The 17,046-nt window shown below is 39.5% G+C and overlaps 1 protein-coding gene across 1 annotated transcript in view; it reads left to right on the top strand.

Moving 5' to 3' along the window:
• The first annotated feature begins 8,635 nt into the window (after positions 1-8,635).
• POU2F3 (POU class 2 homeobox 3) overlaps positions 8,636-17,046 on the top strand; it is a 50,618-nt gene continuing 42,207 nt past the window's right edge. Inside the window, exon 1 of the mRNA XM_072426067.1 lies at positions 8,636-8,743. Coding sequence (XP_072282168.1) covers positions 8,716-8,743 — 28 coding nt within the window. The 5' untranslated portion in view covers positions 8,636-8,715. The remainder of the gene's footprint in view (positions 8,744-17,046) is intronic.

Below are 17,046 nucleotides of genomic sequence, written 5' to 3'. Positions count from 1 at the left end.
CTTTGTGTTGTCAACCTACTTTAAAGGTTATGTGCTTTCTTACATTGGCATATAGTGTCATTATTGTAGGTTGGGGATGCTCACAACATAAGCTCACCCACATAATCTGCAGTGCTGGATTAGTCTGTATTTCCATGCTGTGCACGCACCTTGCTGGTTGTTGGAGGATTAGACAGAGCAGGTGAGCTGTGATCCTTTCTCCTTGTCAGCAACAAGTAAATGTTGGGCAATTAGCATCCCCAAACATACAGTAAAAGAATTAATAAAAATGTGCATATTCCAAAAGCATGCAGCAGTAAATATGCAGAGTCTCTGGACAGGATGGGAGCTACCAGTGATCACTTCAACAATAAAACCCCCAAAAAGTAAAGATCACAAACTGGTAAGTGGTTCGAACAATACCTCATTGACCCTTCTAAGCCTGCTAACCATGGTTCAAAAACCACAATGCATGCATCAATTGGCCGGAACCACAAATCTCAAACCTCCAGAATTCAATGCAAAAGATGGTGGCAAACTTGAACCTCATTCAGAGTCAGTGGTCACTTTTTGAGCTGTTAAGTAAACTCTGGATGTGATTCCTTCATTTATTGGATCCCACTCTAACTCTCGGGTAAGAGAATAATCCGTTTTATTATCAAGCGGGACATTTTTGTTAACAGCAGCACAAAAAACACCTTATTGTTTGAGTGTGACAACATCTTTACCTATATAAGATGATTCTCTTCTTACAGTTGTCTGTGATTACATTTACATTATAACTAGATTTATGGATAATTTATAAGTAGTCCAACTCAGAACTACAGAAATAAAATATGTACCTGGGACTTTCTTATATAAACTTTTACAAAGGGGACTAATTCCAAAACCTTTCTGGGTAACCGTAATCATTGTAACAAGCTGTGCACATGCAGAAATCTATGAAACCCCCTTGGGACTTCATAACAGCACTGCCTCCAGTCCTCTGGGTTTGTATCCAATATGGCTACATTGCTCAACGCCTCTGTTTTGCCAGCCAGAAATCCAGCTGATCGTTGGAATGTACCGGTTTGAGTTAGGTGGTGCCAATGCTCTACATCTATTTCTGTTGGGCAACATCTTGGATACAAAACCTGTCCCAGTCCGCACCACATATTAACTCTTTCTCTTCATACAGTCAGTATGTTCAACAGTTCCCAAGTATCATGCTAACTTGTATTTTCCTTTTGTACTGGGTACCACCCCAGTGTTTGACCAAATTCCTTACTTAAATGAAAGCCTCCAGCAATCTCACAGGCCCATCTGCGGTCCACATTCCTTTACAATAATTTTTATACAATGAATCCCCTAGTTTATTCCTATAATCTGAGATTTCTTGGAGTTTTCAGCTACTGGGCAAAATTGCTTAGGGTGGATAGCAAAATGGCCTCTAGATACAGTCTTGTGACAGTCGTAAGAGAAAAGTGCCAGATTAATGGAAACTTGTGTTGTAATTATCATTAAAAACGTGTGGAGACTTACTACAGACAATAAATGTTTCATGGTGGATTGCTTAAAGGGTAAGGAATAAAAACTGTGCCATCCCTACATTGATCGGCCCCAGCAGTTAAACCACTGACAGGTGAAGTGAATAACACCGATTATATCTTTACAATGGTACCTGTCGAATGGTGTGATTTATTGGGCAGCAAGTAAACAGTCAATTCTTGAATTGTTTTGGAAGCAAAAATAGGCAAGCATGAGAATCTGAGAGCCACAGACGGGCCAAATTGAAATGGCTAAGAGGAGCGGGTCAGAGCTACTCAAAAACCTACAGACCTTGTAGAGTGTTTCCAGCATGCAGTGGTTCATACATACCAAAATGATGTGGTTCAAGGAAGGTAAACCAGTGAAATGCTGAAGGCTTACTGAAGCGTGTGTTGGTTGTGGGGCAGAAATTGCCGGTCTAACCTAACACTACGAAAAAAAAGCTACTGTAACACACCTTGCTGAAAAACATAATGCTGGCCATAAAGAAGTATCAGAACACAAATCAATATTAATATTACATAGTACTTATATAGCACCATCATAATACGCAGCGCTTTACAAAGTCCATAGTCATGTCACTAGCTGTCCCTCAAAGGAGCTCACAATCTAATGTCCCTACCATATTCATATGTCATTAATACAATCTAAGGTCAATTTTGAGAGGAATTAACCTAACTGCAAGTTTTTGGAATGTAGAAGGAAACCGGAGTGCCCGGAGGAAACCCACACAGACATGGGAAGAACCTGCAAACTCCATGCAGATAGTGTCCTGGCTAGGATTTGAATCTGGGACCTAGCACTGCAAATGTCGGAGGGCTAACTTCTAAGCCACAGTGCTGCATATGAAGGTACATAGGGAATTACAGGAAAACAAAACTGACCCTTTAGACCAGAGGTCGGCAAACTCCGACCTTTAGGCCAGATACGGCCTAGTCGGTGGTTTGTTCCGGCCTAACGCCCCCTGGCCGATCCGGCTTAATGCCGGCCTGCAACACGCAGCTCTGGAGCCGCAGGTTACCGGCCAGGATTAGGCCGGAAAAAATTGCTGGAGCTCTGGAGCTGCATGCAGCTCTTGAGCCTCCTCTTGCTGTGGCTCCCTTCTTCACTATATTCCCTATTTACTGCGGCGGCAGAAGTGTTAACGCCAGCCACAGTAAATAGGGAGCATTCCCTCTCCTCCGCAATGCATACAGAGAAGGATTTCCCTTCAGGGGGCATTCCTAGTGGGTGGCAGAGTCATTAGGGCGGGACGAGAGTCCGGCCTAGTGTGCTCCTGCACACCCCGTAAATGACCCGGTGGCCAAAAAAGATTTCGGACCTCGGCTTTAGACCTTTCCTCACAATTTACCAGACCTAAGGGATCTGCTTCTAACATTATGGTGCCAGATACCACAGTACAGTTTCAGGCTGTGTTCACATATACTTGGCCACAAAAGTGACACCAATACCAGTATTGCATCTTTGCTCCCTCTTTCTGCTGTGCCACTCACAAAGCACCGCACAATTGTTACCACTGTGCACTTGGAATTTTGGATTACTAACAAACAGTAAATATAGCGATGCCTAGAGCTGGGATTTAAAGACACCTAAGTAAGCTAGTATGTACATAGGTGGGTCACGCTAAAAAAAAAATAAATAGAAAAGGCTGTTGCGTTAAAAAAAGAAAAAGGCAATTTTTACTTTATATAAAATGATTTTCTACCCTTTCATGTAATGTAAAAATTTTGAGTTTCGGTCTGCTTTAAGTATGCAGCTTAGTGATGCCCTCTGGTGGCAGGTTTTACACACAGCAAAAATAGTATTTTCACAGCAAAATGATTAAACATCCCAATAGAGTCTCCTATTTTCCTAGTTTTGGAATATTTACCTCCTGCTTGCCCTTTTGTTCCTGGGACAGGTAGTAAATAGAAATGTGAATGGAATACACAAAGGAAAAAAAAGTTTTAGACAGTAGTAGTAGCAGTGCTCATCTTTAGCGTCAGGCTTTGGGATCATCATGATATGAAGGTAATGCTAACTATCTTCCAGCACCCACCAATAAAATATTAACTGGAGTTAAACTTCAGCAAAAATACCAAAATACAAAGATATCATATGTTTTAATGTTATACAGACACCCCTCCTAGACAGCATAGCCAGGTTCTCAAACTCCACAGCAGTGACAAAACAAGTCACAAACATACCACCAGCCTGCTAAAGTGTGATTTAAAGAGCAGCAGCAAGCTGATAAAGTTATCCCTCACAGGAACTTGTAATATGGCTTAGTAGTGTGCATGGTCCCCACGTGTCTGTCTGCCCTCTTGACAATGTTTGGCCATGCTTCTGATGAGATGGCAGATGGTACCTCGAGGGATCTCCCAGACCTGGATTAAGGTATTCGTGAGCACCTGGATCGTCTGTGGCCCCACCTAGCAGATTAAGATGCACCAATAAATGTACTACAGGGTCTCTATTAGCTTCAGGTCTGGGGCAGTCAATGGCAAGTATTCCTTAACCATCCAAGAACTGCGGCCACACGAGGCCAGCATTGTACTGCACCTGGAGAAACTTAGGCCCCACTGAACCAGCATAAGGTCTGACAATGGGTCTGTGTATTCCATCCTGGTATTCAACAGTAGTCTGAGTACTATTAGCTAGCATGTGGAGGTCTGTGCGGGATATGCCCCAAAGACCACCACTGACCCACTACCATCATGCTTGATGATGTTGCAGGAAGTATAAAGTCTACCACGGCATCTCCACACTCTTATGTCTGCCATATGTGCTCAGTGTGAACTGCCACTCCTGGTGTTCTCTGGCAAATGGCAATCGAACCACACAATGCTTCCTACAGTTTGGTCAGAAACAGACATATGAGTGACCCACTGGAAGGTATCTTGTAGAGCTCTTGCAATGTTTGTCCCACTCCTCCTGGCACACTTGCAGTCCTGCTGCTTGGTCATGGCTGTAGAGGAGAAACAACTTAGCATATTACGTCCTGAGGGAGCCGATTCCACATTTTCTCAGACCTTACAGTGAAGAATCCCTTCCTTATCCGCAGCTTAAACTTCTTTTCCTCCAGACGCAAAGAGTGCCCTCTTGTTCTTTGTAATGATCTCAAAATGAATAATGGGGAAGAGAGTTCTGTATATGGACCATTTATATATTTATACATGATGATCATATCCCCCCTTAAACCTCTCTTCTCAAGGGAGAATAGATTCAGTTCAGCTAATCTCTCCTCATAGCTGAGCTCCTCCATTCCTTTTATTAGTTTAGTTGCCCTTCTCTGCACTCTCTCCAATTCCACAATGTCCTTTTTGTGAACTGGTGCCCAAAACTGGACTGGACATATTGTTTTGGATTTGTTGTATTAGGTATTGATTATGGCCTTACCTAACCCCCCCCCCCCCCATTCCTTTCTAAGTTTTGTACTTTACTATTATAATATATTACTATATATACTATTATATATTATTATTATTATAGAGATGGTGGCTGTGTATTATGTACATTGCCTTAATCTTACTTTATTAAATCTATTGAAAATCTATTTCAGTCACTGACTGTTTTATGCCCTGATTTGATAAAAATGTGGTGAGGTTGAATAAATAAACTGAGTAAAGATTCTCTCTAATTACCCACTCATGTGAATAGCAAGGTCCTGTTTATTTGTTTATTTTATCTGCACATGATCTGAGTTCAGTGTCAAATAGAGGGCAGATACTTTACAATATTTGTTAATCAGCTCTTTTAAAATTAAATTGAATTTAATGGAAACGTTACCCAAACATTTTTTTTTTTTGGGAGGGGGTTGGATGAAACATGTTGATCTGCTCTGGGGTCATTACGGTCTGCAGTAGACTAGTCTTTATGGTTCAGTCATGGCTGCCAGGACTCTGCTGTTAGTTGTACTCTCAGACTTCTCTCCTTGGATTGTCCCGTCCTTAGTTTTGGATTGAGGGTCCATTAAAATGCTGGTATCACCACTTTTATAATGTTACTGACCCTCTAGGGCAATGTTTCTCAACCAGGGTTCCTCCAAAGGTTGCTGGAGGTTCCTTGAACAATGAACAATGTGTGACTCTCGGGTCAGTTTACCCAATACTAATGATCTTTTTGGCATTTTTCCCACTGTCCAGCCATTTAAGGGACATTCTTCATACTGAACACCACACTATTATACTGTGAGCTGTGGATATAGTAGTAAAAGAATGAGTTCCCTGAAGACCTGAAATTTAATTGAAAGGAAAAACCTTTCATGATCATTTTCAGCGTCAAAAGAATGACAGATGAAAGAAGGAGCACTGTACACACATCACTGTTCTGTTCTATGGAGAGGGGACGGGAAAGATGACTGAGCAGCACTCTGCTGTGCTCTCCTCCATTGTCATGTAAAGGGGTCCTTCGCTGTCAGTTACAAGTACTGAATTGTCTGAGCTCAAGTTGATAATTAGCACTGCCAGCATCTCAAAGAGATCAAGTACATGGGAAACAAATATATCAACGGGACTTTAAAGGCAGTTAATACACATCACAGGTTATTTCAAGGATAAAAAAAGTAAAAATTATAAAAAGGACGGATGTAGTAATGCATATCAAAATGTAAAATACTCAGTGTGTGTTATCACCAAAACAAGTATCCACATCCTTAACACATTATGGTAAATTCGGATAATTCAACACGTTTCGCAGAAATGGTCCGCTTCATCAGGGATTATACATGTACAGAACATCAATGAATAGAAGGCACAAGAGATTTAACTGCGAGCGTAACTGAACCTGACATGGGATGTAAGCATGGGGAGTGGGAGAAACCCCCTCCAGCAGCGAAGGAAAGACACTTAAACCAGAAGAGGGTAGAATGAACCAATGGATGCTCCAAATAGATATAAATGTTTTTACATACTTTTCTATATCAAATGGAATTTTGCTGTAGAGTAGTCAGCAAATTCAAGGGAAGAAATCCTAAATAAAATGGAGATCTGGTTTTAAGGAGTCAGTACTTCAACAGCAAGATTAGTCCTCAAGGAGGGTCCAACAGGAAATTTTGATACGGATTACTACATCCTTCCCTTTTTATATTTTTTGTGTTAAAATAACCTGTGATGTGTATTACCTGCCTTTAAAGTCCTGTTGATATATTAGTTTCCTATGTACTTCTCTGTCAGTTGTTCATGGATCTGTCAGGACAGCTTCCTGAACTAAGTTAGGCGACCTCTGTACACATGTCAGATTCTCGCCCGAGACAAGCCTGAGCGTACATAGCCTAAGCCACTGCATATCAGATAGCAGCGTAATTATCTACTTGTTCAGTTGGCTGTTATCGGATTATTCTGATAATAAGCCCAACAACTAGCTGAAGGACCTAATGTACCAGCTGACTACACTAATGAAGTGCTGGTATTGTATAGGTGAGACATAATGCCAAATATATTGAAAAACAAAACATGGGGTTTATATAGACACTTTATACTGTATGTAAATCTAAATACTACATTTGTGTGAATAGCTCTTTAGCTACATCCTAGCTATAATGTAGCTACAATACTATATTTTTAGTGCTGTAAATGTTGTTATGAAAAAAAAAATTGTTGTTGGTGAAATAGAAGAAATACTACTTGTTTCTGTTTTTTGATGAGAAGACCTCCGGTTCTTATTGCTGTAACAGATTGGTCAGCTTCTTTGTAAATTACAGTAAACTGTGCTTTCAGACAATAGTAGTCTGTAAACCCCTAGTGGTAGATGAACATTTGGTCTGACCATTTAGCAGCTGAAAATGGGACATCTTGTATATATGTAGCTGCTATATTTGGTGCCTTGTAACAGGGAGACTACAGAAGAAAAATACCAGATCTAGTAATGATAATAAAACTTTGTGTAAAGGCCATTGACAGACAACATCATATATGCTTGTGTGATTGTTAAAGGTGAAAAATGTTTTATACCTCTAAATATTTACATTTACAACCTCCCCTGACATACACAATGTCAACACCACCACCACCATCAGTCCTGATACATGACATTCCAAAACCACCACCACCAGCCATGAGACATGCCATTCCAAAACCACCACAACCAGCCCTGATAAATGCCATTCCAAATCCACCACCACCAGCCATGAGACATGCCTTTCCAATACCACCACAACCAGCCCTGAGACCCACAATGCCAACACCACCACCACCAGCCATGAGACATGCCATTTCAATACCACCACAACTAGCCCTGAGATCCACAATGCCACCACCACCACCAGCCCTTCGACATGCCATTCCAATACCACCACCACCAGCCATGAGACATGCCATTCCAAAACCACCACAACCAGCCATGAGACATGCCATTCCAAAACCACCACCACCAGCCATGAGACAGGTCTTATATTAGGGCAGGTTGGGGGGAAAAGTGCTAGGTCTTATTTTCGGGGTAGGTCTTACTTTCGGGGAAACACGGTAACTGTATAAGTAGTGTGCTAATGCACAGTGTTATGAAACCAATTAACATTTGTTTTGTGTTTTTATACCAGAATTTGTATGATCTGCTTTGCCCATTACTAAATACTTGACACTCATCATTGACACAATTTTATCTTTATTTAAAAAATACACAGTGCAAATATTACTCTTAATTAGATGATTATACAGCATGGTGACATTGCTGAATGGTTTGCAGTAAATTTACTGTAGCTTTGTTCCTCCTAAAAATGTTAAAAAAGCAGATTTGGCCATGGAGGAATGTCAAAAAAGACATTTTTGAGGGGAAAGGCAAGCCCATAAAAAGTGCCCTCCATAATAACCTAAAATACCACCATGCCCTGATTCTACTGATGCTGACAATGACTTTGATATCTCGCTTATAATAAAGTGTCCTCAAGGTGGAGGTGTCGGATATAAATGTCCCAGGTAGAAGCAAGCACAGGTGACAGGTAAAGAGAAGATTGGACAGGTGTCACGCTTACAAATGAAGGTGTTCCAACTGCCAGCTGCTCCCATCCCTTCTTCCTGCTCTCTTGGCCCGTCAAGCTATGCAAATAGATGTTTTGCATGGGCTGTTAGCCAAGGGCGCAGGATGTTGCCTTGTGTAGGAGAGGTGCGGTGTTTTGTCTAAACTGGAATTCCATATGCCCTCCTAGTGCCAGCATCTGCCCCCTGCTTCCAGCACCTCCATGCCATCCACAGCAGGCAGCAGCAGCAGGGTACACAGCACACAGCCCTCATCAGGATGGTGAATGTGGACTATTGTCATCCAGGTATGCTGCATTGTCACAGCAGTGATTTTAGTGCTGGGATTCTGGCATCATTTGGATACTCTGTCATGTGTGAACTTGTTTTTGTTATTCTAAACTCCAATTCAGACTTGTACTAGATAATCTACAAGTCAGGTCACCTGCTGGCATCAAACATCTCCATCATTGTCCATTGCAGACAAAATTGTGATTAGCACAAGTTATGATAACCTTAAAAAGCACCACTTTGCAACTATGTGTACAAGTTCAGCTTACTGTAATATATTATTATATAGAAAAGTAGATTTAAATAATAAATAGATAGTATTATTCCTGCTAAAGCACTGTGCATCATAAACATTTGCCACCTTTTTCTTTTTCTTCTCATCCAATTTCTGCTACTCCACTGCATCCTCTTTCCGTCCCTTTACTGCCTACATACACTGGCTGCAGTGGGGGTAGAGTAGCAAGGTTGGACTTTTTCTTTATGGCAATGGCAGAACACTCCTGTAATGTTCATCGACATGACATAAGGACATAAGGTTATAGCTGGGGGTGAATGTGACAACACATGAGAACAATTCGGAGACAGGAATAGTGGTCTCACGCCAATTCATGAAGGAGGATAGGTCACCAGGTATTACTTTGGCATACCTGCAAATTTTAAAATAATGAAATGACCTTTGATTTATTTCTATTAATTTGTGAAAGATCATATAAGGGTTTAGTGATTGGGTTATATTCTGTGTTAACTTTGTTTTTTTTGTGGTATTGATTATGATTTCTTATGTAGAATATTTGTAGAGTAGGAAGGTGCAGACATGTTAATATATTATGTTTATTTGTCAATTTACGCAGCATGATTGTCAATCCAGGTTAATGTACCTGTGGGGCTTTAATCTTTGTATCTCGGTTTTATGTACCCCATTATCACAGCAGCTATTTGTCACCTCTCCCCCAGTATGTGCTATTTTACTATAGGGTTCCCCTAAAGCAGCAATTCTCAATCAGGGTGCATAAAATCCCAGGGTTCCTCCAGGGGTTGGGAGGTTTTCCTATTGACCACCACTGTAATGAGAAATCCAACCATTGACCGCCATATAATGGCATTTCTCTTACTGGCTCACACAATGACTACCAATGTAAAGAAGTCCTTCTTCACTGACCACCAATTTAATGAACCTTTCTCTTAAGCTACGTACACACGTCCAACGGTTCTCGCCCGATAATTGTCTCAGGGCCGATATGGGGTGAGAATCTCGCGTGTGTACAGCGGCAGTCAGCCATCATCCGAACAACTGTCCTGGCGGATCCACGGACGATGGACGACTAATGATCCTAATGCAAGGGAAGGGGAGAGCACACAGCAGAGTGCCGCTCCGTTGTTCTCCCCCTCCCCTCTGCATAGAGCAGAACGTTGTATGTGCAGCACTTGTTCATGCATCGTGCAGTGCTAGTCGTTGGAAAGGATCATGAAAGATCCTTTCCAACGACAATTATTGCATGTGTGCTTGCCGCTTTACTGCTTCACACAATGACCACCAATGAAAGGAAGTCATTCTCCAAATAATCACCAGTCCACATGTGTGCTTGTTTAACGACCACCGGTGTAATGAACCTTTCTCTTACTGACTCTCCCAACAACTACCAATGTACGGAAATCCTTCTTCAGATAATCACCAGTCTACAAGTGTCCTTCTTCAATGACCACCTATGTAATTGGCCTTTATCTTAGTAACTCCCCCAATGATCATAAATATCTAGAAATCTGTCACTGACCAACAATGTAAGGGGTCACTTCACAACCCCAAAATGTAAAAGGCCATTTACTGACCACAAATGTAAGCAGTCCTTTTTACACTGACCATTACAATCAGCATTTTTTTTATTAGCTTCATTCTATTTGTCCTAACAAATTATTGTTCTGTAAAGAAAAGCTGTGTATGTCCCTTCTTTATTATTTTATTCTTATATAACAACCTACTGAATATGATAATAGTCATTGTTTTATTATATAGCAAGGGGTCCTTGGGACCTGAAAGACAAGAGTCCCTCTTTGTTCAGGATGATTTCCAGACAATCCCTAATGCTTATATTATTATAAAAGTATATTTATTCTGTTTAGTTAAAAATAATGTAATTTGCCAAAAATGCCAAAAATAATGTATATTTTGAAAATATAAAACTTAATGTAAAACTTAATGTAAAAAAATAAAAATTTATTTTGCCAGGCAGGAAAATGCATAGAACTGTCATAAGTAGAATATATTTGCCGTATTGAAAACTATGCAGTGTCTGTGTTCATTTTGTAATATAGTTACAGGGAGGAGCAAGGTTACATATTGCATGAACACAGATCTTAGAAAACAAAATGTACTTGTTATGTGACATCATAATGATTCTGGTTTGGTGTTAGAGCAGATTCTTTTGTGACATGGCAAATTATTTTGCTGTGGATCAAGACACAATTTTTTGAATATGGGCCAATATGGGTCAGTGCTATAGATCTCAGGTGGTATATAAAAGTTTTGGATTATCTGCAAATCTAAGCTACTTTGTTGTTACAAATGAGTCTTAAATGTTTCTTGAAAATTAACATTGGACTTTAAATGGCCAGCAAAAAGTTTAAGCCACCAGGTCAACATTTGCTGGTTTTCACACGTGAAAGAATCAAGAATTCAGCCAACATGATAAAGCTTAGCATGGTGCTTTCAGTTATCACAACAAGGAAGTGGAGCCAGAACCCAAAGAGAACTTGTTCTTCATGAGCTCAGAAGCTGATATTAACCTAAGGAGTAGTTGAACTTTCAAGCATCTATAAGGTTGTGTTCGGACTGGCAGTGAGGTTGCGTTGCAGTTACTGCTTCCTCATGACGGTGAACGCTACAAGTATCTTCTACCCATAGAGATAAATTGGGACAGCAGTCATCGGTTCAGTACAGCCTAATGCTGTTCATTGAAAATTTGTGGGTGCTGATTTGTCAACCAGCACTGCAGCACAAGTGGCCAAGTACCTGGCAAGGTGCCACCCACCGGGAGCTGTGCGGGATCACTTGATCCTGCTGCAGGTTTGAGTCTGCTTTACGTTTCGAAATGCTCAATGCATTTAAAATGTAAATAAAAATTCTAATGTTTGATCATTTGCTTTTTACAGACACAATGAGGTTGATTTACTAAGGAATTTTAGGCTGTTCATTTAGCCGATTGAATGATTACTCTTTAAAGGATAATTCATATAGTTTAGTGAATGCAATGAACATTTACTTTGTGAAGAATACCCAATCTCAATCTTAAAAAAAAACATGTTTTTGCTTGCACACAATGGGATAGTTGAAAAAGTTTACGTTTATTCACTTGGTTAATCATCTTTTTATGAACATATAATGACACATTTGCTATGTTTTATTCTCTGAAGTTTTGAAATTCACCCGGCTGTGTGTGCATAAGTGTATAAGTTTCACCGACAATGCGCACTGACAATAATTTCTCTACTAGGCTGCAGAATATATTGGCACTACAAAAGTGTAATTGATCTACAACTGTAATTGAAACATTCTTGAATTCTACTTTTCTCAAAATTTTTGTAGAACTACAAACAAACCTCAGCTGCTCTATTCACAGGTTGATCACTTCTGAACCAATATCCACTAAACAATTAAATCTGATGTGAGGGAAATCAGAAGCCAACCAATCACAAGTGAGTTTTAGGTTTCTGATTGGATGTAGACAGAAAAGACATGTTGGTAAACTTTGATCAAAGCAGTGGTCGCCAACCTTTTGGATGTCACGGACCACTAAATTTAAGCCGCGTGTCACTTCAAGGGGAAGAAAGTTCTCCCAGAGTGACATCATAATGCCAGAACCCATCCATTCCTCCATCAGAGGCCTGAGACTGCGGGAGACACAACCTGCCCTAAGCCTGCGTTCCATACCGGAGACATGGTACGCGGCTCTAGGCAGGGCGCATCCCCATGGGGGTGTTTCTCCTGACCCCGATGGGGGGCACATTGACCAGAGCCATGGACCACTAAAATTTTAGTGGTCTGATCATGTGTACACAAACAATCAAATCCATTCATAATTCTGATCACCGTCTATTCAAGAAAAGTAATAAGAAGGGCAAAATATCAAACAGGTGTGTGCAGGGCCTCGGGGCTTCCAATCTGATGGATTGGTTGAGTACAGAAATGGCAGCAGATCTTTCTGTGTGTACTAGGCCTATTGTTTTAGCAGGGTATACTGGTTTATTTCAGTCTTATGCAGACTTTCAGAGAGCAGTAAACCTTACTTGCTATAACTAGTGTTAATGACCTGCGCGGATCGCCCCTAGGGGTGCTGAGCTTGGGTAAGCACCTGCAGCTAGGGCTAGCTAGGGTTACGGCATCTGGACCTCCACACAATTAAACCTTCAGTGTGGTGATTGTGATGGGGTACTGTGTGCTAAAGGTGCATGTAGTCCCCATGAGAAGCCTGTGCCACACACAAGCCTTGTGCTGGAACACAATTAGGAGACACAGACAGACAAGTTTTATTTTAATGAAAGAAAAAATGCAAATTTAAAAAAAGCTTGTAAATACTTCAACATGTAAAAGCTTGCAGGGTATGCAGAATGAGTGTTTGGAATAAATGTATTTTGATGATCTGATAGATATTCCTGTGTGCTTTGCTTTTTAGAAGAAATAAAAGCTTTTCTAAATAGAAAGGTGAGCTGTCACTTGGAACTTTTACCATTTCCCTATGTTATGCAAAAACCCCACCAATTTGATATTTGCTACTATCAATCTTGTCTTATCCTGGTGATGTGTACTCCTCTAGCAATGGCTGCAGGACATTGCTCAGGATGGTGACAACACTACACTGTGCCAGGAAAGTGTGTGTCACCGTTTGTCAGCTGTTCATGGTCTTAAAAAATAGGGACATGAAACAGTGTAGAGTTTAAAAAAGTTATTACCCACAACAGCAAATGTCTTAAGAAGGACTTGGCAGGATCACCAGTTATTTAATAAATAAACATATATTAAAAAAAATAAATAAAAAAAAATTGCAATTAACATGTTAACACATCAGAATCCGGTGAATTCAGATCTGCTTTAAGGAGAAAGAGGCTCAGTTTCTTTAAGCACTGATATTTATGAAATGACAGAGCAACCTTGATAAGAACCAGGGCCAGTGATGATAAGCTACAAAAAAATGAGGGGTATATTTATAAATTATTTGAACATATATTCAGCCATTTTACTGTTCAGATGTGTTCTATTCCCCATTCAGTGCTCTATTCAATGCACATTAAAACTGAGAATCACTCTACTACCTAGAGGCCATTTATCAAAAAAAAGCACAGCAGTCAAGTAAACGCTATACTTTCTCCATGCCGAACAGAAAAATGGCTGAATCTCAGCTAAATTTATTATTCATAAAGCTGCAACCACACCCCTGTTTAGAAAAAAGCTAGAAAATGTATAAACATAACAATTGGCCTTACAATGGTGTTTAGAATTATTTTTCTGAATAGAAGAATAGAAAAAAGAAGGAAGGAGAGCTGCCCACCCCAATCACAAAGTTCTTTCTGCTGCATTAAGCAGAACTCCATTGGACCACACCAGATCCAAGCCACTAAAGCGCAGGCCCCAGAGTGGAGTTACATAGCGATATCCACTCATTGTTATCAATTATGTTATTAATGTCCCCTGATCTAAAGCTAGATTCACAGCTGTGCAGTGTAGCACCAAATGTGTTACCAAAATGCAGAACTGGATGGTAATGCTCATAACAATGGCAAGTTCCCAATCTCGTTGTGGATCACAACATACACATACACAACACATAATACAACACTCATAACCACATCACACTCATGGATACAAGACTTCTCTAGAGCTTCCCCAACTCTCTGGAATGGTCTTCCTCGTCCTATTCGGCTTGCTCCTACTTTCTGCTCATTTAAAAGAGCACTCAAAATCCATCATTTCAAACTTGCCTACCCGTCTTCTTCTGTCTTTTGAAACCACCACTGCTTCCCACCACTACATATCTCCCATCCTATTGTATGTAAATTCTCCCACCTACTCGATTGTAAGCTCTTCGGGGCAGGGTCCTCTCCTTCTGTGTCACTGTCTGTATTAGTCTGTCATTTGCAACCCCTATTTAATGTACAGTGCTGTGTAAAATGTTGGCACTATATAAATCCTGTTTATTAATAATAATAATAATAATAATAATAATGTAGTTATGTTGCCATACTGTAGTCGGCCACAAATGTTCTCTTTCTTCTGGGTTTTTTGACAGCCAGCATCATTTTCCCTAGTTATGCTGAGTTGTTACAAACCTTGTGCGTTATAAAATGATGTACACCATTACAGTTAATTAGAAATACTTTCTATAAACACTGCTTTGACATAACAATATGTGAACACATGAACACTAGGACTAGAAAGCTGAACTTGATGGCTACTTTGGGATTTTTCTGGATCTATCACTCCCCAGACTTCCATCTGTGCGGAATGCTTATCCAAGTTGTTCAAACAACTTCCAAAATAAAAACACACTATCTGTGCCTCTCCAATGGTACATTTGTCAAATATCAGAAAAAATGCAACAATTATGGTATTTTTTATGTTATAACATCCTATATTTTTAGGTATTATTATTAAATATCATAATTTTGTATCTTAACACACGTTGGTCCAGACAGTAGAATAATACTATTCTGCATTCTCTTCATTTGTCTGCTACTAGTAAAGGAAAATGAAGAATTACCACAGTATTGTAAGACAAGTAACAACCCTGTATTTTTGTAAATTGGTACAATTATGTGTGAAGGTTCTTCTATCTAGACAAATTATAGTGTGCTATTTGGTCACACATAATAGTCCACTTAGAAATTGCTGTTCTTCACGCATCTGAATTAGGTTCACATATACAATCTTCTATGTACCACTTAAATCAGAAAATAAAAGTATTAACAAGCAGCTTTTCTGGTACAAAGATGTATTGTCCATGTCTATCTGTTATGCAGCACTTTCATTAGCATCACAAGCAAATTGTAGCACAAAAAAAAACAAGGAAAAAAAAAACAACAACAAAAGCATATGGCTAATGTAGGCTTTATGTTTCTACACATAGTAACTGAGTGAAAGCTAATCATATTAGAAGTTCTGCCTCCCAAAACTTAAAATTAAATCAGAAAAAAATGAAAACAGGGTCAATACTGTGGATGGGCTGATGTAAGGTAATATATGGGAACATCTAGTAGATTACTAAATATAAAAACATAAAGCGTAGATTATCCATATGCTTTGTGTTTTATTTCATTCCTTAGCTTTTTTAAAGCTGTAATTAGCCAGCAATGCCAATGAATGCAGTGCTGCAGAGAATAGCAACATGTGCAGTATATATCAGCATAAATGTGTCTAGATCAGCATAAATCTAGTAATACTGGTGCATTCTGTTAGTTTATCTTTCTAACATTGGATGGACAGGCACTAGTCAGAGGGTACATGAGCAGTGTAAAAGACTGATAGACTTGATATTTATCGAATACTTGGTTATTGCTATACACAATCGACCAGCGGAGCAGACATTAAGTCTAGAATGTTCCCTAACAAGCACCAGACAATGGGAGCACACCCTGAAATCTACACTGACAACTGGCAAAGATAGGTTGTTTGTGTACACAGCAGTTGGGGCTCCCATTGGCTGGTGGTTGTTAGGAATCACATCTATCTTACAAAAAAATGCACATCAACAAATCATAAATAAATATAAAGTATTCAATATATCAAATAAACATTGAGAATGCCACAATTTAAAATAAATTACTATTAAAGTCTGTGTTTTTATTGAATGTAAAGTCTAATCTATTATTTATTATTATATAATTATTATTATTATGTATAATAATGTTTTGCCACCTGTATACTATATATACATGGACATTATTTGCAGAGAAAGCTCACTTAGTAAGTGTATGGACTGCCAAAGACTTTTCCTTGTTCCCTCTAGTAAATCTACAGTCTATGATTATCTCTACCATTTATATAAAATAAACTTTAATAAAGTCAAAGGCAACAATAAAGCCTCATATACACTTGTCCTGAAGGCAATGACTGTGGAAAATAAAATGTTGACCCAATAAAAGCTTTAAGGTTCTAGCATTCCTAATATTATTATACTTTTTTTATAAAGCATGAAAATATTTCGCATGAAATTAGAGTTGCAAATGACAGACATAATACAGACTGACAAAGGAGGAGAAGAGGTTTTGTCTGGGCACTCATTTTTTAAACATGCCTGTAAGTCTCTGTATCATTGGATGATTGTATAAAGTA

Source organism: Pyxicephalus adspersus, chromosome 11 (genome assembly GCF_032062135.1).
Source record: "Pyxicephalus adspersus chromosome 11, UCB_Pads_2.0, whole genome shotgun sequence".
NCBI classification, from domain to species: Eukaryota; Metazoa; Chordata; class Amphibia; order Anura; family Pyxicephalidae; genus Pyxicephalus; species Pyxicephalus adspersus.
The sequence above is the reverse complement of the archived record's forward strand: the minus strand, read 5'-3'. Positions and strand labels throughout refer to the sequence as shown.